This window comes from Gavia stellata, chromosome 4, assembly GCF_030936135.1.
Source record: "Gavia stellata isolate bGavSte3 chromosome 4, bGavSte3.hap2, whole genome shotgun sequence".
Lineage (NCBI taxonomy): Eukaryota > Metazoa > Chordata > Aves > Gaviiformes > Gaviidae > Gavia > Gavia stellata.
Window position 1 is genome coordinate 78,959,083 of NC_082597.1, and position 26,391 is coordinate 78,985,473.

General features: G+C 38.9%; 1 protein-coding gene across 1 annotated transcript in view; it reads left to right on the top strand.

Annotated features, from left to right (window-relative positions):
- Positions 1-26,391, top strand: part of FBLN1 (fibulin 1) — an 81,772-nt gene that overhangs the window by 11,224 nt on the left and 44,157 nt on the right. Inside the window, exons 2-8 of the mRNA XM_059816722.1 lie at positions 3,996-4,095; positions 10,887-11,022; positions 17,007-17,178; positions 19,672-19,731; positions 21,988-22,089; positions 23,400-23,537; positions 25,757-25,894. Coding sequence (XP_059672705.1) covers positions 3,996-4,095; positions 10,887-11,022; positions 17,007-17,178; positions 19,672-19,731; positions 21,988-22,089; positions 23,400-23,537; positions 25,757-25,894 — 846 coding nt within the window. The remainder of the gene's footprint in view (positions 1-3,995; positions 4,096-10,886; positions 11,023-17,006; positions 17,179-19,671; positions 19,732-21,987; positions 22,090-23,399; positions 23,538-25,756; positions 25,895-26,391) is intronic.

The following is a 26,391-nucleotide window of genomic DNA, read 5'->3' on the forward strand; positions in this document are numbered from 1 at the left end:
TGAATTATTTGGTTGGAGTAGAGGTGTGTTGCCAGAGCTGGGAGGGAAGAACTGGTGTCCAGAGCCAGGGATTGTCCTTCTGGGGAGGAACTTGGCTAAAGACCCATTTGTACAAAGCCCTGCAAAAACCTGCAGCCAGCTCTGCATTTCAGTTGAATGTGTATCATTTTTCAACACGGTTAAGATTAATTGCAGACAACAGCACTAAAAATACAGTTATTTGTAACACATTGTATGAAATTTGATGCATATAATGTTTGTTAGCAGTACGCTGGCAGACAGAGAACCCCAGACAGGGTCCCTATTCCCAAAGAAGAGATCAGACACAAATTCATGTCTTTCACCACAGGCAGATATTTATTTACAAGACTGATTTTTTTTCTGTAGCATTATAAACTACAATTAGCTTTCAGACACTGGCATGAATTCTGGACACACTGAGGAATTCAAGAGAAATATTGACTTGACTTCATAATGACAGAATTTTGACCATTATTTTGGGTTTGTAAGTAAGACTAGAAGGATGACCTGGGTCATAGAGTACAGAGCTCTGTTATAAACTAACATTTAATGTAATTCCATTTATAATTATAATGATTTTATTATTAAAAAATGTCTGGTCTACTTGATCCCATAATTCTGATTATTGTTTACTGCTGTAATATTTGTTGACCAGAACCACATCCTTTCACAAGCTTTACTTATCTAGGCTTAAAATGGTCTCTTTCTTCCAGTTTCTCCTCATACAATAGGGCTTTGATTCCCCTGACCATCTTCCTAGCCTTGCTTTACACATTTTCCACTTTGATGTAATCCTTCCTAAAGAGGGATAGCCAGAATTATGCTCAGTACTCCAGAGCTTTGTACTGTCGAATTGATAACTACCTTAAGACTACCTACCTTAAGGTGACTGATGCATCCTAAAATCTCATTTAACTCTTTCCTTTTTGCTTTGAATTATTGGATTATAATCACTAGTTGAGAATATAGGTTGTTCCCTACAAACAACTGAGTTACTGGAGGGGGTTATCTTCTCTACTCGCTTTCAGCTGCTTTTTACTTTCCCACATATGAAGATCTGCCAGTCGAGGTACTCATGTAAACTCTGTCTGATGTGTGTCAAAGTAAGTGTGATCATGAACAGGTTAAATAATATTTCTGCTTATTTTGATAACTGCAACAGGTTAGGAGGTGGATACATGGAGAGATGGAAGGAGGCCGTAACCCCCATACATCAGGAGCACCTGGGGAATGATGGCTTTGTAACTGGTATAGGGAGAGCCAGAGGAGACAGATGCTTGTCCTTACTAGACTCTGCAGGAAGTCATTTGTGCAGATGGATAGTCTTGAATATAATGCTGTTGCTTATTGAATTTTGTTCCCTTTAGATGTGCTTGGAGCAAAACTAAGAATGAGACAATCGTGTGAGGCTTTTTATGATCCAGTGGAAAGAGATGGTCTGGGAATGACCCTGTGTGCACTCCCTGTTCTGCCACCAGCTTGCTGTGTAATTTGGGCAAGTCATTTCATCCTTCTGTACTTCAGCTTCTCTATCAAAAAGAAGTAAATGAGATTTGCCTTCATGTGCAGCACAGTGACCTACAGATGAAAGGGTCTTATTTATTTTTCATTAAATAATCAGTCACAGAATTGTTTAGGTTGGAAGGGACCTCTTGAGATCATCCAGTGTTTGAACACTCTCACAGTAAAGAAGTGTTTTCTTCTGTTCAGATGGAACTTCATATGGTATAATTTGTGTCCATTGCCACTTGTCCTGTCAGTGGACATTACTGAGAGGAGTCTGGCTCCCTCTTCTTCATCCCCTCCCATCAGGTATTTATAAACATTGATCGGATCCCTCCTGAAGCCTTCTTTTCTCCAGGCTAAACAGTTCTAGCTCTCTCAGTCTCTCCTCGTATGAAACATACTCCAGTGCATAAATCATCTTGGTGGCTCTGCATTGGACTCACTCCAGTAACTCCATATCTTTCTTGAACTGGGGATCCCAGGACTGGGCGCAGCACTCCAGGTGTGGCTTCATCAGTCCTGAGCAGAGGGGAAGGATCACCTCCTGCAACCTGTTGCCAGTGCGCTGTTTAATGCAACCCAAGATGGTGTTGGCCTTCTTTGCTGCAAAGGTGCTGGCTCACGATCAACTTGGTGTCCACCAGGACACTCAGGTCCTTCTCTGCAGAGCTGTTTTCCAGCTGGTAAGCCCCCAGTCTGTACTGGTGCATAGGGCTTATTTCTCCCCAGATGCAGGACTTTGCATTTCCCTTTGCTGAACTTCATGAGGTTCCCAGCTGTCCATTTCTCCAGCCTGTTGAGATCTCTCTGGATGGCAGCACAACCATCTGGTGCATCAGCCCCTCCTCCTAGTTTTGTGTCATCTGTCAACTTGTTGAGGATGCATTCTTTCCCAGTGTCCAGGTCATTAATGAAAATGCTGAACAGTGTTGGAACTAGTATTGACTCCTGAGGTACACCGCTAGTGACTTGCCTCCAACTAGACTTTGTGCCACTGATCACAGCCCTCTGGGCCTGGCCATTCAGCCAGTTTTCAGTCCCCCTCACTGTCCACTTACCTAACTTGTATGCCATCAGCTTGTCTATGAGGGTATTATGTGAGACAGTGTCAAAAATGTTACTGATGTCAAGGTAAACAACATCCACTGCTCTCCCCTCATCCATCAAGCTAGCCACTTCATTGTAGAAGGCTATGAGGTTGGTCAAGCATGATATCCCCTTCATAAATCCAATCTGACTTCTCCTGATCACCTTCTTGTCCTTCATGTGTTTGGACGTTGTTTCCAGGACGATTTTCACCATCACCTTCCCAGACAGCGAGAAGAGGTTGACCAGCCTGTAGTTTCCCAGATCTTCTCTCTTGTTCTTCTTGAAAACAGGCGGGCATTTGTTCTGTTCCATTTTTCAGGAACTTCTCTCATTTGCATGACCTCTCAAAGATAATTGTGAGTAGCCTGGCAATGACATCAGCCAGCTCCTTCAGCACTCGTGGGTGCAGCCTGTCGGGGCCGTCAGTCAAAAAACTTATGAAACAAAGAAAAAACATTAGAAAGCTGTCCCGCTTAATAATCGGATGTTTTTTTACGCAGATTGCGTATTTGTTATACAAGGAGCTGTTCAGTATCCGGACTACAAGATAATTAATAGGAAAATGTGACTCATGTTTTATTCCAAGTTCTGATACACCTGCTGTGCAGTGAACTTTTGCACTTGGAGTATGAAGCAAACCTGTGTGCTTGTTAGTTCGTTAACAGTATTTAGATTTATTAAATTAGAGACTTTTGCAAAAATCCTACTCTGCACAAGTAATTATCTTCGGTATGCTTTTCCCTTTAGTTTCGGGGTTGGTGTCAGTTGGTATCTATATTAATATTTCTTTCATATGTTAAGTGATCAAAATAACATATACCTTTCTGTGTCTCTGTACAATACTTCTGCATTTACAGACATACTTTTGAGTAAAACACATTAATTGGATAATAACCTCAGGAAAAAATAGTTCTGTAAATTAACTTGTAATGATACTCATCTGTCTTTCATATCAGACAGTTATTTGATTTATCTTGTGTTCTTCAGGATTTTAAAAGGTTGCTTATTGCTACTGCCACTTTCGATAACAAAGGAGTGCAATCCAACAGATCCTTTTAGGAGTCTATCTGAACTGTTTTCTGCTGGAGTATCAGTCCTAGGCTGTGTTTTTATGTAGAAGGTTAGGGGAAAATGCAGTTTGCTTCACCGAGGAAGGAATACCTCCAGCACTTGGGCTGATTGCAAGGTGCTAACGGACGCTTCATTTGGCCATGGCTGCCTTTTGGATGGGCGCACTACTCTGTCTGTAGATTAGGAAGGGGAAACCAAACTGACTCTCTTTTGTTTGTTTTTTTTTTTTTTTTAACTGGCAGGTGCAATACTGTTTACTAAGGTTGTATTAAATACATTGTTGTGTTTTTCTTTCTTCATTTCTGCAGATCTTTCAATGGAAGAATGCTGTGACAAGGGTATTGAATGGGCAAATAAAAACAGACTATGTACTTCTCTACCGTTAATATCCGAGGCCAGAGAATGCAGGTATATAGTTATGAATTATATATTAAACTATAGTTTATATTTTCATGTAAAAACATGGGAATGGCAGGTATGAAAGCTGATTTAGAAGATGAATCATCCAGCTCTTAAATCCAAGTTTTTCAAATCCACATCTGGCCTTGGGGAGTACGTACGGAGTACCTACTTTTCTTCCTTTATGTCCTTTAAATTTTTGCTGTTGGTCTAGTGTAGAGTCACCTAGCTCTAATCCGTTTGACATGTGCTTAGTCAGAAGTTTTTCCACTGTACTCTACTCACAGGGCTTGGACTCCGCCTATAGTGAATATGTCTCAGCATGACTCCCCTAATGTCAGCAAAACTTCTTCAGTTCATACTGGTTGTGAATCTAACCCAATGATGGTCTAAATTCTTAGGCAAAATTTTATCAAGAAACACAACAGATCCTGTACATGAATAACCTATAGATTGCATATGTACATATGTATGTATGTAAGACAGCCTTTTAAAACTATTTCTCCTGTGTAGTGCCAAACAGATAATTGTCCTGTGGTTCTCAGTTGAATTGCTGGATGGGGGAACTTAAAGGAGAGTCAAGGAGATTCCTAGTTACGTAGAGTGTCCGACTTCTGTCAAACGTATTTGACCGTAGAAAATATTAACCTTTAGTTAACAAATAGATTTCTTAATTCTACTGACATTTAAGAGGATACTAATTTCTATTATGTAATCTAGCAAATGAAATAATGAAGTTAAATGTTAAAATTATTTGCAGAGTAATATTTTGGTTATACTGAATTTCTTACATGGTTGGGGCATTCGTATTTTTTATGTCAATGATAGCTTGCGTTATATTTGCTGTTAAATGCACTTGTCACATTTAATTTGTGGAGCTAACAATTTGTGATTGGTAGTTTGAGGGGCAGTTTCACAGAAGACTTTGTATTTAAAACACATTACATTGCTCCCCTCTATCTTTTCAAATGCATTGCAAAGTGATTTAACTTTGGTAATTGTAGAAGTGTTGGATTGATCTTTATTGCGGAAAGAATGTGTCTTGCAGGCAAGTCTGTCCATGTTTTCTGACTTTTGCATTTATATTGGCATAGAAAGCAGTCTCTTACGCAGAAGAATTGACAGATAGGACTTAAATCCCAATTTAGGAAATACTTGAAGAGTCATAAGAGTTACAGACAAAACAGAGACAGGAAAAACAGGAAACCAAGTTTATTGAACAATCTGGGAGTGAGAATCTTGATGATTTAATGATCGTTTGATTAATGTGAGTTGTGATTCAGCTGTAAATGTAATTTATTCTTTTAAAGATTGCCATTTTAGAGAGTCTTTAGGACTTCATAGGAACTGAAAAATGCTTACTAATACTTCATCTAGCTTTTATGCATAACTGATATGTAATTAAGAAAATTATAGTGATGTAATAGTAAATCAGAAATGGATAAATGCACATATTCTGTGAGAGGCCTGAGCACTTATTGACAAAAAACAAGTGGATAAATTCAGTTCGGTTGCATTTATTCATGACTGTGTGATAAATAAACATAGCCACCCTGAAGCTTGGCTTCACAATAAAAATGAGTAAGTAAAATTGGCATCTTTGACTACTTTCTTTAATGGCAATATTATTTTACTCCAGTTATGACTGCAAACTGGCATATCTGTGAGAGGTACAGAAAAATCACTTTATGATGCCATTCAGACACAAAAGTAAGGGCCAAATTCTACTCCTAATTGCTGGTGTAACTGGAGCCAGAATGAGCAGTGAGGGAGCATGATTCCCTTTGCAAGCACGTGAGGGTAATGACACTGATTTTGTACATTTATTCCTACTGCACAGAGATGCAAGCAAAACCAAAACCAGGTTCATTGCACTTGCTGATATGTAGGCAGATGAGAATATGGCACAGGATGCCTTATTGGTTACAGTTTTTCAAAAGAACTTCCTTCCTATTTAGACATCTACATGCAGTGAGAGCTGCTGGGGGCCAGATACCTGTCATTTATGTGGTCGCTTAAATCCCAGCTGGGATCTTTTGACTGTTGAGTGCAGAACAGTTTGGACAGTGTAGATTGTCTGACTTTGAGTGCTCTAAAAAAACATGGCCTCTTGGGTGTACAAACCTGTATTACTTCATGCCAGAGGGAGCTCTGCTCTGCATATTTCAGCTTGGTTTTGCAAGGTTAGTGATAGAATACAAGGGAAAAATACATTGTGAAGTGAGCAGATTTGACCAAGTTACTGAAGTAAAAATGATTTTGCATGGTTACATTGCAAAGACTGTGCAACACAGAACAGATTGGATGTGAGTACTTTCCCCAACATGCTTTACAAGAATTTACATGCTGTTTTTTAATCATCTGCTTAGAATAGTAATAACATAACAGCATCTCAGATTCGGTCCTTCCCTCAAAGCAAGCCCATTGCTACCGTTTCTTTTGCTTTTCTTTTGTTCGTGTGAGGAACAAGCTGCCTTATTGAATTAGAACTGCACCCCCTTGACCTTTTCCCAACCGTTTAAAGCACATGCATAGTAATCAAGAAGGGTTTCCACGCAAGCCCTGACATTCTCATATCTGCTGTACATCCTAGAAACAAGCTGACAGCTCTGGGTTTCAACATCCTTTTAGGATCCTTCCCTCAAAGTCCCTCGTGGTTCTTGAGGGACTTGCCATCTGTGTGAGCGTCACTTGCTGACTATGGTACAGTTCAAACTGCAGATGTGCTCACTTTCTTGTCCTACACCACAGGTGAGCCAGACGCCCTGTCTGAAGTTCACATGAATTCATAAGATCTATCTGGCTACTGTTACTCGGTTGCATTTAAGTTGTAACAAGGTTCCTGGCTCAATGTCCAGTCATGTCTGCAGTCTCTTACTGTGGTTGCTTCTCCCACAAATGAGTATACCTCACTGTATTATTACTCTGGGCAATGGCAGTATTTTTCTCTCTGCCTTCATGACTCAGTAAATATGAGTGTGGAGTTTTAATGAATGATATCTTTGGCTGTCATAACAGCAACTTTTTGCCCATTCATCCATTTTCTTGTGATGTGGTTAAACTCACAGCATCTGGAAACAGCTGCCATTTATTTTTGGAACTCAACCTGCTCAATAAATCTTCTTCATTTCAAAACGAAGAGTTTCCCCTGCCCAGAGCTCTTAGCAAGTGAACTTAATTCCAGGGCCAGAAACAGCGTATCTCCATGTGAGAATTGCATGCCTTTAGCACTGTGTAAAGTCTTTTTGCAATTACATTGGGAATAACATTATTTATTATTAGTGTTGCAAGAATGCATAAAAGAAGAAGCTACAGAACACTCTGCTAGGTGCTGTGCACGAACAGAACAAAAAGGTGATCCATGTTCCCAAGCAGAGATAAGTGGCAGCACTTGGATACACACTCAGGCGGGAACACAAGGAAATAATAACACAAGAGTGTTTGGAATGATAGGCACCAGATGCTTAACCGCTGATAGATGTTTATTGATTTACGCCATTGTAAGCCTGGAAGAGCCTGAGATTTTGGACATCAAAGTTGTGACAGTTTTATGTCTGAAAAAGCTATTTAAGGTTGGTTTTGGAGAAGTTGTCTTTATTAATTATTATCTCTTCTCTGTAGCCTGCTAAGTGTGCCTTACAGTCACTAAGATCTTTGGCTTCACAGTCAGAGGCGTAGAAGAACAGTCTGCTATGTTGTCAGGGTTTTATTGCCCCTCATTTAGGACAACTTGCTTACTTCACTTTGTGAATAATGTCAAACTCAGTCCTTTCTCTGCCACAACATTATCAGTATTGTTTCTTTACATAATATATGATATCAATATCATTTTACCCTTTACCTTCAAGAAAACTTTTATTAAGTAAACTACAAAGTTGTTTATGGATTGCAGCTGATTAATTTTGAGGTTTGTTGAATCAATTATTTTTACTTGAGTCCCTTGCTAATTTATAACACGTTCAAATATATGTATTTTCATTTTTGAGGCACTCTTTATTATTTTCATTTGTCATATTGTGTCACTCATAATACCAGATCTTGCTCTTAATTTTCCTAAGTTCATTTCTGTTGCACATTAAACTGTGAACTGAAAGGACTAAGGGTGGAAGACCCAGCTTGTTTTTGCAAAATAATTCTGGAGTGGAGTCATTCCCTTTTTAATTTTAGTATTTTTTGTCAAAGGCCTTCCACTGTGCACATGAATAGCACTGACATAGTTTGAAGACAGGCTAATAAGTAGGAGAGAGGCAGAGGGTAATGAAATTAGACTGACAACAAAGACATTGTGTTCAGAGCAAAGTTACATTTTAATGCTTTTATGGAAAGAAATGAAAGGAAAATTAAGTGTTTAGGAAATCTTTGGTGGTTTAGGAGTGCATCCTCTGGGAAGGAGAATAAAAAATGTGAAAGGATTGTGGAGGTAAATGGAATGTAGCTTTTCAGCTGGAAATTTATTCCATGAAAACCTATAACATTGGTTAAATTTTAACAAAGTAACAGTGAGAATATAAAACATGGTTTATTCACTTGATTTGTAATCAAATTACCTAGTAATGAAATAACGTTAATTTTGGATCAGCATCTGCCACAAAAAATAAGGATTTTTTTAAATGTCTGAGTGATTTCTCTTCACTAGTGAGCCATGAATAAAACTCATCTTTCAGAGAAACCAGAAAATGCATGATTTTACCTGGAATATCCTGAGTGAATGTCAGTTATGAGGCCTCATGCTCCTAGAGACTCTGTATTTAGTGTTCTAAGATTTCAGCCATATTGTAAATACCTATTTATTTCAATAAAGTTCTGTTGCACTATTTTAACTGAAAATCAGAATATGGCAGATAAGGAAGAAGCAGCCTTGGGCTTTTTTAATTATTAGGAGTAATTAAAAAAAAAAAAACAGGAAAGCACTCCTCTACTTTCTCTATTTTTAGAGACCGATATTTTAAGCTGTCCGTAGACATGAAGTTAATAGGAATGCTACACAGGAAGAGTTGAAAGGTTTTACATGAAGAGGCAAATCTAGATGTCCTATTAGCCATTAGAGGTGGCTCCTTTACTCCACTGTGAAGTAGAAAGTGGGTATGTATTATATTAGGGTTTAAGCCAGGGAGACACACATAACTTAGCAAAGACAGGGAGAGACTCTTCATCTCAGAAGTCTTGGAGTCTGAAGAGCTTGTGGTGGTATGCTCTAGCAACCGTCAGCATGTGGGCTGGGGTGCAAAGGGAAAAGGATGGTCAGCTGGGCAGGCTAAGTTGCAGCCAGAAGACCAGTACTGTGCAGATTTTTCTAGCATTTGTCTCTGCTACCTTTCAATGATTTCTACCTCTGTTACAGCCACACAAGTGTTTACAGTCTCAAACAGTATTTGCTACCAGTGCAACTTCACTGTAGGATTTGGGCAGTGAAGTGTGCTTTTATTGTTGTTGTTCTGAGAATGAACAAATGGTATTTTAATCTAGTATTCAACTGATGTTTAATTCCTTATTACAGTTGGGGTGGGCCACATGACTTATGAATACAGCTGTGGGAAACATTTTAAGAAACTTTTTTGTTTTGGTTGAAATTGCCAATTTGTCAGGAATTTCAAAGAGGTGACTTGTATTTGAAAAAAAAAGCCACACTGGAAATCAAACAGATCTACTGAAAGACTGCTGTTGTTTGTTTGTTTGTCTGGGGCTAACATATCTAGTCCTCAAGAGGACTTGGAGGGGTAAAGGAGCTGGAAAGTCTCAGCTCCCACACTCTTGGGCTTGAAGTTCAGGTTTTACAGGCTTCCAAAGTCCTGACAGTCAGACCACCCCAGAGCTGGGCAGGGAATGGAAATTCTGCTTCAGAGGGAATTTCAGCAACAAAAAAGCTACGTGTTCTTCAAAACTGGAACTAAATCAAGTATCAAAAACTTCAAATATTCTGCCAAATAAAGTTACTGTCCTGGGCTTAACTTCTAGCTATGACTTTAGAGTCTATTTTTGAACAATTTGTTCAGGAACTTATCCTGGTTTTTGTTCCTATGCATTGAAGTCTCATAGCTGTTTCTGTCCAAGTGAGAACTGCACAGTCAGACTGTTACAAAATCCAATAAATAAGAATCAGAAATCTTCAGGAGTGTAGCTTGACAACCTTGCCTCGCCAATTTATATCCTGTCTCCTTTCCACATCTTCCTGCCCTGTAATACTCTTCTCCTCTCCCTTGTCTTTCTTCGCCTCTTGCTTGCAATACGCTCTTTCTCACTATGACTTTCCTCAGTATCTTAACTTCTCCTCATATCTCCAGTTGTCCCACAGAGCAACACTATGAGCTTCCTTCAACATGCCGTACCTGTTTGTTTGAGCAAGGGGCAGCAGGTGCCAGGGTTGCCTGGCCATAGGATTGCAGACTGTCACAATGTCCAGGGCCCGACTTCTCCCTTCCATCAGTAGGAGCACCGATTTGTTCTCGCCATCCTCTGCTCAGCCACCAGCTGTCACAAAACATGCAACAGTGCGACGACCCGGAGACCCTGAGCCCTGTAGCAAATGTGGTTGAAGTAATCCAGCTTAAAAAAATTGTTAGGACAGACTGCAAAGCAGACAGGCAGTTAAACTGTATTAAACATATGACCTTAACTGTATTAAACATATCACGTAGATGTTCTGCCTACCTTAAAGAATATTTTTACTTTGTAACTAAAATGTGTGCCCACAGGAACCTCTTTCGATGAGACTAGTACAAGTGCTAATTGTCAAAATTTGTATTATCTGTTCTTTACCTGTCTATGACATTCTTCTCCCATTGCTTCCATCCTTTTGTCAGCATGACTCAGTTACAGTGCTGCCACAGCCATTTGGAGAAGCAGTACTGTTCAGATGGGATTGAATTTGCCAACGTGCGTGACGAGTGTGACTCACATATTGGTGAAAATTCTACCTGTGAAGCTGAATACTTTAAGGTGAGACATGAGAGCTACTCCTGTTCATCTTTAAGAAATGGTATTGACTGTCTAGATTGGTATTAAGGGTTGACTCTGAAGGTCACCATACTCAGTTTGATGCACATAAACAGTTTTTTCCCGCCTACACCTCGTGTCTCTGTTAAGGCTGTCCACTTTGTGCTTCTTTGAGAGAAACAGCTCCTTGTTGAGTGAAGTGGACTGTCTCGTTACGTTTTAGCAGAGGCAGAGGATTGAATGTAAAAGGGTGGAAAGTCTTGAATGGGTAACTGGTTAGGAAACTACTTTTGCATGAAGAGAAGACATCAACGCTGTAGGAAGGGATGGGTGAGAAACTCAGTCTTATTTCAGACTTTAGCTTTCATTAGAGCTTCATGGCCTAAGGTCAAACTCAGTGGTTTTCAGTATTGGTGGTCCAAAGGGGAAGGACTGACGTTAATCCTCTCAATGTACTTACAATTCCAGCTTGTGTACATGTCCTTAGTTAATACGACTTTGATTTACAATTGAATGGAGACATCTGTAAGCTTGTAATAATAGCTTTTGATATTAGAATAAAAATACCTATCGTTGGCATCTTTAGTTAACCTGTGCCCTGCCCTCCACCTTTGTTACTGTCTTTGTCTCCCCTTTTTTGAAAGGGAGCATATTCATACCACTCTGCAGAGTGTTTTTGGACGAAAGTTCCACCAGTAAGATCATGACCTTGACCATGACCCAGTCATGAACAGCTCTGGTCCTGTTACGGATTTCTTTCAGTGGTGGTGAAAATAGATGAGAGTGGTTTTAATTCTTCCTACTGCTCAAAGATGCTGAATGTTTTGGTTCATTCGGTTAAAAAAAAATCTATTATATAGAAGATGGCAGACAATATCTGACTCACAAGTTTCATATCTCTTCAAAATGCTGGCTTGGTCATGTTCCTGGCGTTAGGATGCTGCTGATGCCAGGGCTGTGAAGTAAGGTAACACATGCTGATGAGGCTGGCATTGTCGGGTTGTCACTAACTTGTCTGCATGTGCAGTGTGATTTTTGTCCCGTAGTGGAGCGTATCCCATAGAGGGGACATATCTGTTGACCACATCCAGGGTATGCCCTGCTTCTGGTATGGAGATTCCTCTGTGCAGCCTTTACCGTTAGGAAGCCTGTTCACCCCAATATGAATGTGGCATGAAAAAATATTTAGCCCTCTGTGTCAGTACTTTGAAGGGCCATGAACAGATGGACAAGCACCGTGATAGCAAGTAGTCTGCAGATTCAAGTGCTTGCTACAAGAGACAGGTTTATAACAGCAGCACTATTTTAAACACATGCCATGGGACAACTCTAAAACAGGACACAACTGTTCAAGAAAACCCACTTTTCCATCAATTGTTCCCCTATGTGGGCTTGTCAGCATGAGAATGATGTTGTTTTTTAAAATGGCTAGACTTCTTTAAAGATAGCAGGTTTTCATGGTGACAGCTGTATTATTAAACAAAATGGACTGGGCCTTGATCTCTGGCCCTGAGAATAAATGACTCAGCACAGCTCATGTCACATAACTGACATCTTTCCCCTGCAAAACACAGTGCATGAGGGCTGTTGGGAACATGCACTCGCCTGTGCTAACCCCAAAATATGCTTCAGCATTGTCTGAGAGGATGTTAGTTGCCATTAGAACTTCCTAATATTTAAACGTTATAGACGATTGCGGGACAATGCCTGAGCCCATATTCTGACCCTGTTTAATTTAGTGGTATAAACATAGTCAGTTACTTATCTTTGTGAGACATGTTCTGCCCTCCCTGCCTCTCTAATAAGAATATCTTACACTTAATAAATGTACGGACATAGCTGTAGGAGTATCTTTGTAGATAATCTCTTTGATCCATGATGGGCATAGATGATTTATGATCTAATATCAGTGAACAATTCATCATTTCTTTTCTTGAATACGTTTGTAATCTGATGACCTGGAGACATACAATTTATCTGGCAATTGTGCCCTGCTGTGGTAAACTTTTACATTCACACCAAGCCCATCTCACATGGGCTTGAATCTCATTTTGCCTAAGTTGGTCCATTTTAGTTTAGCTTAGGTAGCATGGGAAATCTTTGGGATCCTCTTTGTCTCCTTCAAGGAAGCAAAAAGAATGGTTTAGTAATTCAATTAGTAGGATTAATCGCAGCACTTCACAGCAAATGAGGCAGCTAATCTTTCTTTGGAATCCCAAATTTGCGATTGGAAAGAAGATAAAAAGACCGTATTTTGAAAACAGTTGCCTCAGCTTTTACAGTTAGAGGCGGTAGGCATAGGTAATGATGGGCATACATCTACTCTGTTTTTTTGGAAGCATAGCTTTTCTTGCCTTGAAAAAAAATGATGCAAAATTAATCATTAATCTTTAAAAGCATGCTCAAAAGACAGTAATCAGTTTCAAGTTTTGTTGCTGATACAGGAGTTGTAGAAACGGTGTTATAAAAGTTTCTACCACAGGAGCCCTGCAAAAAGGAGTGAAGCTTTTAGAAATTTGACCTTCTTTAAGGTGCTTGGATATTTTCCCCCAAATTTGTCATAGGTACTTTCTTTTCCCAAAGATCAAGATACAGCCTTATCTCCCCAATTTTGTCAAGAATACTTTGGTTGTGTATATTAGGTGAGCAAAGAGGTTTCATTGCTTTGGACTGCTGAACATATTTTTTATTTTTGTTCACATCTTCAAAAGCTGTGAAAAATTCCACTGAGTTATTTGGGGTTTTTTTCAGTCTGTTTTTCATAGCATCTACTAGTTAGTCTGGATTTCAGCAAGTGAGAGACCTCTTGTGGACAGACACATAAAAGCAATGTTAATACATGGTTCACCCTTCAGGACCTGGTAACTTAAATGGTGACATAAATAATGAAGAGCTATTATAAAATTTAACTAATTAAGAGAGCTTATCAGTGAAAGCAATTTCAGGGGCTTCCTAGTAACACCAAAAATAAATCTTCAAACTTCTCACATGTAAATATTTATTCCTTTATTCCTTCCATCTTTATTGCCTTCTGTGAGAAGGCAAGGTATAAGAGCAGTCAAGGGATCACAGGACACAGCTTTCTATCCAAGCTCGGAGATCACGACATGGTTTTGAAGTTGCATGGGCTTTTGCTAGTAACAGGGGAGAGGCAAATGAAAAATTGTTTGAGGTTATTATCAGGATCACGTAAGATGCAAAGGCTTACAGGCAGTGAAGGTGTATAATACCAACTCGATGATGAGGTAATACCATCCATGAAGGCAGTGATGGTTCTAGCAAATGGGTGAATGGCCATCGCTACATGCATCTGGGCAGCTGGCAACCTTTGGAAAATGGCTGCAAACACATTAAGAACGGAACTAATATGGAGTCTAGACTGCACTCTGGACTAAAGATCAAAGTCTTTCAGAATAAGCTAACAACCTTGAAAAAATTAGTGTGAAAAAGAAAATGCTGAGATTAATCTTACCGGGATAGTGATAGTTATAATGACATAGTGCTTTGTGTCTCAAAATGTCAGAGTGCTCCATGAACAGAAGTTAAACTAGCCTCACCACCTGCTATGTTACTACCTTTCCACAGTGGGAGAACTGAAATAAAAGGAGTATAAGTGACTTTCCAAGTTCACAGGTGAGATATGTGGAGATGTATGCGGTCTACAGAGTCCTGGGTGTGCTCTGAGCACGAGGCCGTCCATCAGCTTCTCCATCTTTTTTCTTTAGTTGAACAGGAAATGTTAGCCTTTAGGACTGCCAGTGCAGAATCTTCTAGGGTCGGTATTAAAAGCCAGTTACCATAAACATCAGTTAAGAAAACATTTGGCACTTTCCATCACTGGATCATTTTGGCTGTGGTATAGCTACACAAATTATTATCATAATCAAGATGCATCATGCACAGTTAGAATAAATACAGGCTGGAACAAATGGTTCAATGCATACAACTATGTGAAATGAAGATACAGTTTCTTACAGACATTGCAAGACTTAGCAAGCTCTGTACTTGAAGATTTACATTAGCTGGAGACAGAGGTCTTTCAAGTGGTGACTCAACCTGGAAGAAATAAAGAACTTCAAGAATGGCAAGATTAATGATCACTCTTTACAAAAAAATCCAGAGAAACTATGTAACTCCCAATTTGAGCATTGTGTGACAAGACAAAGAAATAGATTGAGTCAATTCGTATGCCTAACAGTAGAAGCCAGTGAAGGTATCCAGAAGTATATAATGTCAAAATTTGGCAAGGCATTGGCTGTATTCAGTAACTTAAATTAGATTTGGTTATCAAAATTATGCAAGCTTAAGTCAAACAATGAATCTTCACCTCAGTTTTTATTTGCTTTCTAATTTATGGTTGTGAAAATTGGAAGTCTAACAAAATTGTAGACAGATACTAAAAACTTTGAGAAGGATGCCTCAGGAAAATGTTAGACATGTTAGACAGAATAAATATTCAGAAATATTGCAATTCTTGAGAGAGATAATCAAGTATTTATTTCTAAAGTCATCCAGAAAAGCCAGAAAAGATGGAAATATCCCAGACATGTCAGTGATGAAACCAGAGCATCCGCCACTGGATGGAAGTAGTTGGAGAACCAAGTTAAAAAAGTAGGTAGTGAGGAACCACCCCACCAAACAGAAGTTAATAAGGGAAAACATATCTTAACGTTATGGTGGACATAAAAACAACACCCCAGCACTGGCCAGGAGGGAAGAATTCCTGCCATACACCATTCTGCAGCAGGGAAAGGATCCAGTTGTGTATTTAAAGACAAAGTACAAAACAGCATGCTTACATACTTCAAAATGCTGTAAAGTAAAAAAAAGATTGAAGAAACAAGGAAAAAGGATTTTATTATTTTATTTTCATGCTGCTCTAGGTTTTAAAAGAACCTTTTTCTGCAGTGCAGAGAGAGAAACATATAATATCTTATAAGGGAAAACTTAGAATATAGACAGGGGTATACATCTCAGAGTAGTGAAAGAAATGTCATAGTTGCCTTCTTTTCAGTAGGTGCGGTGCTTAAAGCACCAGATTACAGAAGTTTAGTTCAATGTTCAGTTATTTTGTATTCCATCTGCTCTGTTACGTGACACAGGCTATTTTCTTCAAGCAAAAAAGAGTCTGGAAGAATAATAAAATCAGCAATAAAAGCTTAAATCTGCTTTTACATGACAGTAGCAAGCGGCAGACACCAGTTCCAGAGAACCGAACATCTTTAAGAAAACTGAGTAAATCAGCAGTATCCCCTCAATTTAAAATAAAAGGAAACCTCCACGGGATTAACTTGTCCTGTGTTCACTTCTGTGGTGTATTCTGGGTGGTAGTTCAGCAGGTCTGGAAGAGGCGGATCATGTTTCATTGCTGGAAGCCATGTCAGGACTGTGATGCTTTTAAATAACATTTGACTATGTAGTCTGTTTTTCAGAGCAGAACAGCTTCTCTTTATGACCTGTTAACACTAACCTTGGATGAATCATGTTTGTTCACTTGTTTGTTAGTTCAGAGAGGGGTATTTTTTGCTGGGAAGTTGAGTAGGCAGATTAATTATAAACTGAGTCACGCACTTCATTGATCGTGTCCCGTTTTAATCGAACTAGACACAAAAGGGAAGCAGAGGTGTTAAGAGTTCCCACTGTTTGCTGGTGTTTGAAACTGGGCTATGCAGGCAGGGAGCAATGAAATTCTATATACGTATGTGGACCTTGCACACACATTCACACATACATAATGTTTGTGAGAACTGGATCCAGGTTCTGTGTTTGGCTCTATGTAGGCCAGATGCAGAGCTCACTGAACTCAACTACAGATTAAAATGTCTGAGCCTAAGTATACTAGGAGTTCTTAAAGAGTTTGCACAAAATTTTCCATCAGTTTGCCAATGTGAGATAACACTATTGACACTACTGACAAAATTTGCATTGATTTGTTCAGGGCTAGGATTTGACCTTTTTTTTTTATTTTTTTATTTTTTTTTTAACAGATATGTTGTTACTGTTGTTTGCTGGGAAAGGCTGCCCAAGTCCAAGGACAGAGTTGTGAACCCAACCCGAAGACAGGATACCAGTGTGGAATTGTCTTCAGAGCTTGCTGTGTGAAGGGTCAAGAAGGCATTGATGTGTCTGTCAGTGATGATGCTCCTAAAAAGGAGCAAGGTATTTCACGTTGCAAATTATAAAAGAGTGAGACGCAAAATGATAGGGGGTGCAAGGAGTGCTTGTACTTTAAATTTCTGTTGGAATTCCTCTAACTTGAGATCTCCTCTGAGTAATTTAATGATGCGTGTGTTGGAGGTCATTTTTTTGGCTAGTGATAGCTGAAATGTCATATACCACGGGAGGCTAAAAGAGCTGGAAACTGGTCACTCAGTTCCTGGTGTCAGAACTTAACTATAAGACAGATTATTTTGGCCACTAATGATCTTATCTTGGAAACTGAGTATAAGTTATTAATTTTTAATAGCATTTTGCCCATTGATAAATTCTTCATTAAAAAGAAAATCGACAATCGATTCTTTTAATTGGATTTAAAAGCCAGATGGCCTTTGCCAGCTCGGCAGAATTCAAATGTTGCCTTTTGTGTGAGAGGCAAATGCCCACAAATGGGGCGTGTTTGAAATACCTGGACTGTCTGGGAGAACTGAACATGACTGGGAAGCAAGGTATCTGAATTTCTTTTGGCATTATCAGAGAGAGGGACATCTAGATGGCAGCAGCTCCTGACACCTTTCTCCATATCTAGTCGACAGAGCTGAAGAATGAGTGTGGACATACTGACCCTTACAGACCTGGGTTTGGGGTTTTTTGTCTTTTTCACTTAGCAGACAGACCTGAAACAGCAGTAAAGTCATGCTGTATAGTGTTGCCTCCTTCGTAGGCAGCTGAGCACTGAAAACATGCAGTCTGGCTTGCAGATCACCAATGACAGATTTTGGGAGACATCACCCTAATCAATCACTTAAACCCAAACCCCACCGCAAAAGCTTGCATTGGTCTGCTTGAGCCAGTGTGTTATCAGACTTGTTTCAGGTCTTCCAAACCTGGCATATGTCAGTGTACGCCCTTATCAGGTAACATTTAGAAATGTCCTGCCAGTTTCTTTGTGTACCGCTGTCTCAGCGGGGGAATTCCCCTTGTCCATTAGCACTGTCTGAAGTGACTGGACTGGTAGATACCTTGTACTTAGACCACTCTGCTAATAACAAAAATTTGCAGAATCAGTGTACCTGCATGACATGAGAAATACAGTGACACCTGAAAATTCAGAATTGTGAGTATAGCATACAGAATTTCCCCACTTACCCTTGTGGGCAAGTGGCATGCATAATAACCATTATGCATATCGTTATTATGGCATACATAATAACCATTATGCATTGCAAAGATGGGTCTATGTCAACAAGCAGGGCAGGACAATGTTCTCATCATTAAACTAAGAAACAAGCAAGTGGCTGAACATATGTCAGATAACCCTATTGACAATAAAAATTGCCTGTAGAAAGGCAGAGCAAGCAACATGAATAGACACCTTTGTTAGACACGCAGGGGAGATCAGTCTCCATTTTGTAAGGCAGCTTCTTGGACTAGCACCTTGTGTTTGTGTTATGCAATAGCAAGGCATGCGAGGCATTCTGCTGCAGAGGGTAAGGCAAGCTGACTCCCTGTATGATGCTTTCTTAGTCATGTAAAGAGTAATCTCTGGTACTGTGTCCTCAGAGACCTCTACAAAATTACACCAGATTTCGGCAAACTGATTTTATTAGCTTCTGTGTGACCAAAATGTACCCCTATGGCTTGAGGACTCAGTGTACCAACCCAGCCTTGTGCCACTGCACAAAAACTTGCTTTCACGTCCGTGATGTTTTATTTGCTTGTAAGTGGCTGCTGGTTGAATAGGCGTATGGACAATCACTGAAATGAGGCTAAGCTTCCTATTCAATAACCAGAGTGTTTTGAGATTGTGTTTTTATGCATCTCACTACCAACCTACCATTTCCCCTGCGTTCAAAGTGGCGGGATCAGAGGAAGTCCATTAACTAGTCCTTGGGCAAGCAAGTGGATGTATTCATCCCTTTTATGTCCTCTGTGTGGAGAGAAAAGAACTCTCAGGACACATGCATGTAGCAGAAGTACCGCTGATCAAAACTCTCCAAGTTTAGGTACATGAAGTACATTTGAAAGAATGCCATAAATAGGTGCCCAGAAGTTGGGTGTGGAGTTCTTTTTGGAATGAAGTCTAAATAAATAACTGAGGTTAATCTGATTTTCATTAAAACTGTGAGTACCCCAAGCTACTATAAAGTCAGTGGAAGCCAAGCATGCCTCAACAACATGTCTTATGAAAATGAGGTTAAGCTCCGGTTAAAAGCCTGATGTTAAGAACCTGTATTTGAAAATCTCAGCCCATATGTAATCTATGATCACAGCGTGACTTTCATATTGAATCAGTCAGATGGAAAATGCCCCATGGCCATGTGCATTTGAATGTCAAATTTAAGTACGAAATAGCTGTAAAATATGTAAATAACGCTCTTTAATTTTGTCCTGGTTTATCCAAAACCCTGGTCTGAGTCCTGTCCCAAGCAGGCAGCTTTTTACTGTGAGAAGAAAAGTGCTTTCTCCTCTAATGCCTATCTCTCCTCTTTTTAGTGGAAATTTCAAAGGAGGAACTAGACCAAGAAGATCCTTATCTGCATGATGGCTGCAGAGGTAAGTCAGGTGACTAGCCCTGTTAGCCAGCTCTTTTTTGATTGCCTCCAGTATAAGTGAAGCAAACTTAGATCTAGAGATTAGCCAAAACTTTTTGCCTAGGCTAGTTATGGGTAAAAATAAGAGAATGAAGATCCTCTCTAAGAAATAGTAGGCCATTATGTGACGCCTCAGTAGTTCTTAAATACAAGGGAGGCATTGTCTCCCATAGTGGAGTTCATCTTATCCAACTGAAGCTTAGACTATACATTTAACTTTTTTTTAACTTCTAGTGGGTAATACCTCAGAGGTGTTACCCATTGAACCTGTGGAGTACTCTAGATTCTTCAGAACATGGGGATCCTATATTAAATATGTGCATTCTTTTATTCTCCTCTTGGGGTGATCAGGGTGATTGAATATGACATGAAACTTGTTTCCTTTTGAGATGCATCACCTGAAAAAAAGGAGAAAAAGCGGCTATTGTCCTCATTAGTCAGGCTGTTCTGTCTCCTGGGAGGAATGTGTTATTGGGATATTGTTCTGCTAAGTATTCTGATTTATTGCTTGTCACATGTGATTTAGATGTCTATAAACTTAAAACAGCAGTGATTTATTACTTACTACAAGCATTTCAGAACTAAGTAATGTATTTAGGATAAAATCAATTTAATAGACTTATATTCCAGTTGAGAGATGATTTACTGTGCTTCATGTTGTATAGCTATTACACTGTAGAGAGGATGGAAATGTTTGCTAGGTCATTAGCTAGTCAAAGCCAACACTGGCTCTCCTCCTTGTCTCCAGCTGCTAATTACAAGAGATGACATAGAAAAATGTGTTATACGTTTTCCTAGCATTATTTCTTTATGTAATCAGTTGTTGCATTTGTCAGTTAATTGGCTGCTGCAAGAGATGGATGGGTATGACTAATTACAAAACTAGAGTTTCTATCTCCAGTATATTTTCTGATAAACTTGGCATGCCAAAATTACTTGTGATTTTCCGAACTTCACCAGGGAAAACTTAAATTTCCTAGGCAGTGGAACTTCTAGCAGTTTGTTTTGGAGCACCTTCATGGTATATGAAGAACTTAATTCTGTTCTTCCAACACGTCCATGATAAGTTTTACTGTGACTGACAGGAGCTTACAGTATTAGCAGAGGTTCAGAAAGTGGTAGCTGTCTATCTCAACTGCAAGAATATGGTTCCTTCTAATGTCATTGCCTTTGCCAGTACTGTGTACAGATCTAATTTTCTGTGGTGTATTGATGGCCCTGTCCTCATTAGAAATTGTTGCACTTTAAAAAAAATATTTTAATTCACTCAAAAGTTTAAAGTGTTATAGCTGCATTTGCCCACATTGATTGTGCCTATCTCAAACTTTTTGTTTTAATGCCTATTCAGCCATTCTGAAAAACGGAAGAAGACAGGTTTGATTTGTAAAAAGAATATCAATACTCTTACAACAAATAGTTGGAAGTATATAACCTTTGTTCTATTGTGAGCATATTAAATGTTTTGAATATAGATTTATTTTTTAACAAGATCAGAAAAAGTAAGTTTTCTTAATGATGAGCCAAATTTTGTGTAAATTTACTATAGTATCGTCTCTTTCTCTCTGCCAGAACAACTCCATCTCTCTTTCACTTTTTTCCTCTCTTTTTCACGTTTTTCCTCTTTGTTTGTGACTCCTGCACATACCTCACTAGGTCCTTAGTACCCCAGTACTAAGTCTTGGTTCCTTTAGGTTCTCTGAAGCCTTTGTCACCCGCAATACCCTCTTCTCCCTTTCATGTTTCCTGGCTGCTGTGTGGGAAAAGAGCACATGCTATAGCTAATTCAGGAGTATGGTCCTAATAATGATGGGCTAAAAATAAAGCCTAATGCAGCTAATAGTGAAAACATTTCATTAACTTATGGTGATGCATCTTGTCTTCCTTATTGTACAGTAATCACCATACAAAATTTTAACTTCTCAGCCAAAACCTGAGGAGGTGTCTGAGCTCATCAGCATTTTCCCTTCAACTTCTAACAATGATGGGCTATAAGTGACAAAAAATTTACTTCCTTCTTGTATTCATTTTTAGAGCTAGAAGAATCCAGTGATTACAAACACTTCTTTCAGAGTTTAGCCCTTTCCTTCTTTTCTGTTTGTGTGTGTTTAGTTATCTACTTTTCTAAATAAATCAGCAAGGATCCTGTGAATCAATGGTTTGTTTCAGTTCCTGTGAAGAACCTCTTAATTATATAAGACTTCTTAAAATATCCAATTAGGTGGTGGTCCCTGCTCTCAGCAGTGCAGAGACACAGGATCCAGTTATGTCTGCTCCTGCTTTGTTGGGTATCAGCTTCAACCAGATGGTGTCAACTGTGAAGGTAAAAGAAATAAAACCATTGCCTTGATTATCGACATCCTTGTTTTAAAAGAGCAAGAACAGGTAAAAATGATCCAGACAGAAGAGATCAGAATATGCTTATGCCAACTGGGGAAAGAAGTGAGATCATAAAAAGTTGATTTAAACGGAGTGTTGGAATGAGCGTTGTGGGAAGATGGCATTAAGAAAGAATCAGTAGAACAGATGAAGGATTTAGAGTGGAGAAGAGGCAGAAGATCTTGAATTTATTGTTATGAATCAAACCAAAATAAAATACCTGTTCTTTTTTACAGTAGTAGCTAGTAATTGATAAGGCAGATGAAATAAAGTAGGATTCTTCAGCGTGTTGAGGACACAACTGACAGAAAGGATGAAAGTCTTGGATATCATGAGTGGCATGGGAATAGTCAAGGGGGAAGAACTGTTAAGTTTCTCCCAGAAGAACTAAAAGGACATGAAATGAAATGGGATGGGATAGAGCTCATCGCACTTGACTTCAGACGTGTGCAATGTAGACATTTGCTTCTGAGCTAGTCAGCCTAGGCTCCTTTTGTGGCTAACTGAGAGAAACAAAGCACTTCCAGGGCACAGTCATTCTTGCCTGTTTTGCGTAGCCATTCTAGGATGAAAAGCGTTACTCATCAGGAGTGCCTTTTTCTGACTGAAAACAGAGTCTAGGTAGCTCAGATACAAACTTCAGAATATAAAATAGATATTGATGATTGGTCAAATTAACATTAAACTAGTGTGAAATATAAAAAGGAAGAACTTTTACGTTTGATACATGTGGAGGCCAAATTTTCTCATGCATTCAAAGAGCAAATGAAATAATTCACAAATGTCTATCAGTAGCTATAATAAAGTAGAAAGTTGCAACTTGTGGCTTGGGGAATCCCTAAACCATATGTTGGTGGGAGGCAGAGCAAGGGAAGGATTTCTGAAAGTTTGACTCATTCATATAGTCACTATAATCATCTGCTACTGGACTCAATCAGATGATGTTGGCCCTTTGCTCTCACTCAGTATAACTTCCTCCTCTTTCTTAAGTGCAGCGAATCAGCAGTCGTAAGTCCTGTTACCAATGGGGTCAAAATCTCTTTACTGCCTCACACTCTGACAACAGAGATGAGTAACCGTGTTGTGGGTGTGAGTCTGAGGCCAAATCCACACTGTTCTTTGTATCCTGATGCTCAAAGTAATGACTGGTTGGAGGTGTGCCCACAGCTAGCCTTTGACCTCATCTTTTCCCAGTGATTTCATGTTTCTTATTTACTCTCTTTTTTTTTTCTTAAATAATTTTGCATATTCTAGATATTAATGAGTGTATCACTGGGACACACAGCTGTGGGATTGGACAAACCTGTGTCAATACATTAGGATCCTTTCGCTGTCAGCGGGACACGAGCTGTGGAACTGGTTATGAACTAACAGATGACAGTCGTTGCAAAGGTATGTCCTATACAGAGAAGCTGTAATCTTCCAGACTTAATTAAAAAAACAAGTCATGCTCTTTTACTTTTGGTAAATACATGTGTAAGCTGTAGTTACACAGGGACAAACAGACAGCGCTAGTTCTTCTGGGACAGTAGTTTTCCACCTGTCACCTTGCAGATAGCAGGTCAGACTGTCTGTGGACTATTACAAAGACTTCCATGAGAGATAACTGCATTTATTTTACACTGGCAATTTGTGTTGTGTGACAGGAGCTGGTCTAGGGACTGACACAGTTGATTTTGAAGGCCAGCACTCACATTATACACATTTTTCTGGCGCTTACTTCTGGCTAGCTCTAGTCTGGTCCTGTGGATTTGTTGCTCGTTAGTGAGTGGAGTGCCTGAGTCCTGCTCCTGGAGCATATCTAATGGTTTAGTTTCACCTGAAAGAATCAAATTTGCACACTTCAGAGTGTGAAACGAAGTGTGGCAAGTGGAGCGACCAGGTGATTCAATTTGAAAACGCCAAGGTAGATGCATCTTTTAAAAAGAAGTAAGCCTTTATCCTCAGGGGTTTTAAATTTGTTACAAAGGGATTGATTTCTTAATCACAACATTCTTAAGGATCTAAAAATGGAAAAGGGTTAAAAGCGCTGTTCTTGACTAGCTATGTTTGAACATAAGGGTAACAGCCTTTTTTTTTTTTTTACTAAAGAAATGGCTTTTTTCAAGTTGCATCTAGCTTAACGTATGCTGTTATGTGCATCCGTAACTTCACCTGACATGCTACCTTCACAGAGATATAAATTAGCAGCAGACTCTCTTATAGTGCAAACCAGTTCCACATCAAATGAAGTCTGTTCCCCCAGAGCTTAGAATTGTTATAAACAGACTAATTTCATTCCACTGAATAAATTAACTCAACCAAAATTCTGGGTAAGGTTTTATTGTAGGAACTGATCAGTGATGAATAATAGATTGAATAAAAAAGCTGGCGAACAAACTCCAAGGCAAAACCTGCAGAACATACAGACAATGTTTTTCAAAGTATCATGGTCTAACTTTGATCCCTTTGAAGTAAAATTTCTGCTGATTTGAATGACATCAGATTTAGGCCAACAAATATCTTACCAGCAAGTATTAACAATCTTTCTCTGATGGAAAAATAGGAGTACAGACAGTAAATTATGCATGCCATTAACGTTAGACATTTCCTATCTGGATAAGATGTGTTAATGATGCTAATTATTAATGTTACTTTAATAGCGATGAAAATAGAAAATGAATAATCTTCATGTATGATTTTTAAATGCCAAGCAAAATGACTGAGTTGTAGAACCTGTAGAACCCTGGTGAACCCAGTTCAGTATTAACCCATCCTAAACTTAAAATGGGCTCCATAATCTTTATCTAAGTCTTGCAAAGCTCTAGGGATAAGCGATTGCATCTACTGTTGTGTCAACTGCATAAATGGGAAAGCTGAGGGATCCTATTGCTAAAAAGTTTCTGTATTTTAGCAGCTTTAGGAGATTTAATCCCATTGCAAGGAGGCAAACATTAAATTTTAGTTGCTTTTATGTGGATAGGGTTACATTCATGAAGGAAGCCTTATTAGCCCTTGTCTGCTTTATGTGAACTATAATTTATTCACAAATATTTATTGTCTGTTCTGAACTGGAATGGAATATTAAAGTGAGCAGAAATCATGTTTGTGTGCATTTTAAAGCAAAATAATGCAAGGATATTGCAAGCCTTAAGATGGATGAGAATCAAGGCCAAGTAATTCACTTATGAAAGAAATAAACAATGTCTTCATTGGATCTAAGGTTAAAATTAAAATTAAATCTTACTGACTTCAAAGCTGAGCCCATGTATAAGCACACTGCTGAATCAAGGCTTAACACTGCTGAACATAATGCTTCAGGTGCTCTATAATAATTTTGAATCATTTAGTTGTGAGAACTACACTTGTAAAGCATAATATATACACACCCCCCCTCCTATAGATAATGTTTATAATGAAATAATAAAAAAACCTTAACTTATTCTACCTGGTTCTACTGAGATTCTGTGTGAGGTAGGAGGTCAGATTGATCTTGGGTCACTGCATTGAATTGCTTGAACATACGCTGAGGATTAATCTGTCTAACATTTTTAACTATGTCTTATGTTTTAAATGTGATGAAAAAACTTCTGTCAAACTCCTGCTAACAATTTTTTTTTGTGATGTACTAGATATTGACGAATGTGAGACTGGTACTCATAACTGCCCCCCCGATTTTATCTGTCAGAATACTCCAGGATCTTTCCGTTGCCGACCCAAGCTACAGTGCATGAATGGGTTTATACAAGATGCGCTAGGCAACTGTATTGGTAAGACATATTCTTATCTTGGTGGATACTTAAGTGTTGCCTATGAGATAAGTTGTAGTTTTACTGCGTGAGTTCTAAGCTTCTCAAATCATTCTTCATGCATGTATGCATTGCTCTGCTGTGTGTTTTTTCTGCTCCTTTAAAGGCAGGCTTGGTCCTACGGGTAAGATTTACACATGAAAACCATTTAAATAAAAGACTTAAATAGTAGGTCTCTATTTTTAATGAGATTTGGTTGCCTAATGCACTTAGCTTCATTTGAACATTTTTCCTTAAGTCTTTGGGTATTTTATCTGAAACAAAATTTGTAAAAAATTTGTGATATGTTTTATCTTCCTCTATCCAAAATGTTGTAGCTAAAGCTTAGTAATTTATAAACTGTAATTTATCACATCCTCTGTAACACATTTTGTTGGTATTAGTATGCATGCTTTTACAGGTATGTAGGTCTTCCCTGTCCCCATTTAGTTATAGCCTATCAAGAATCTTACCATGTA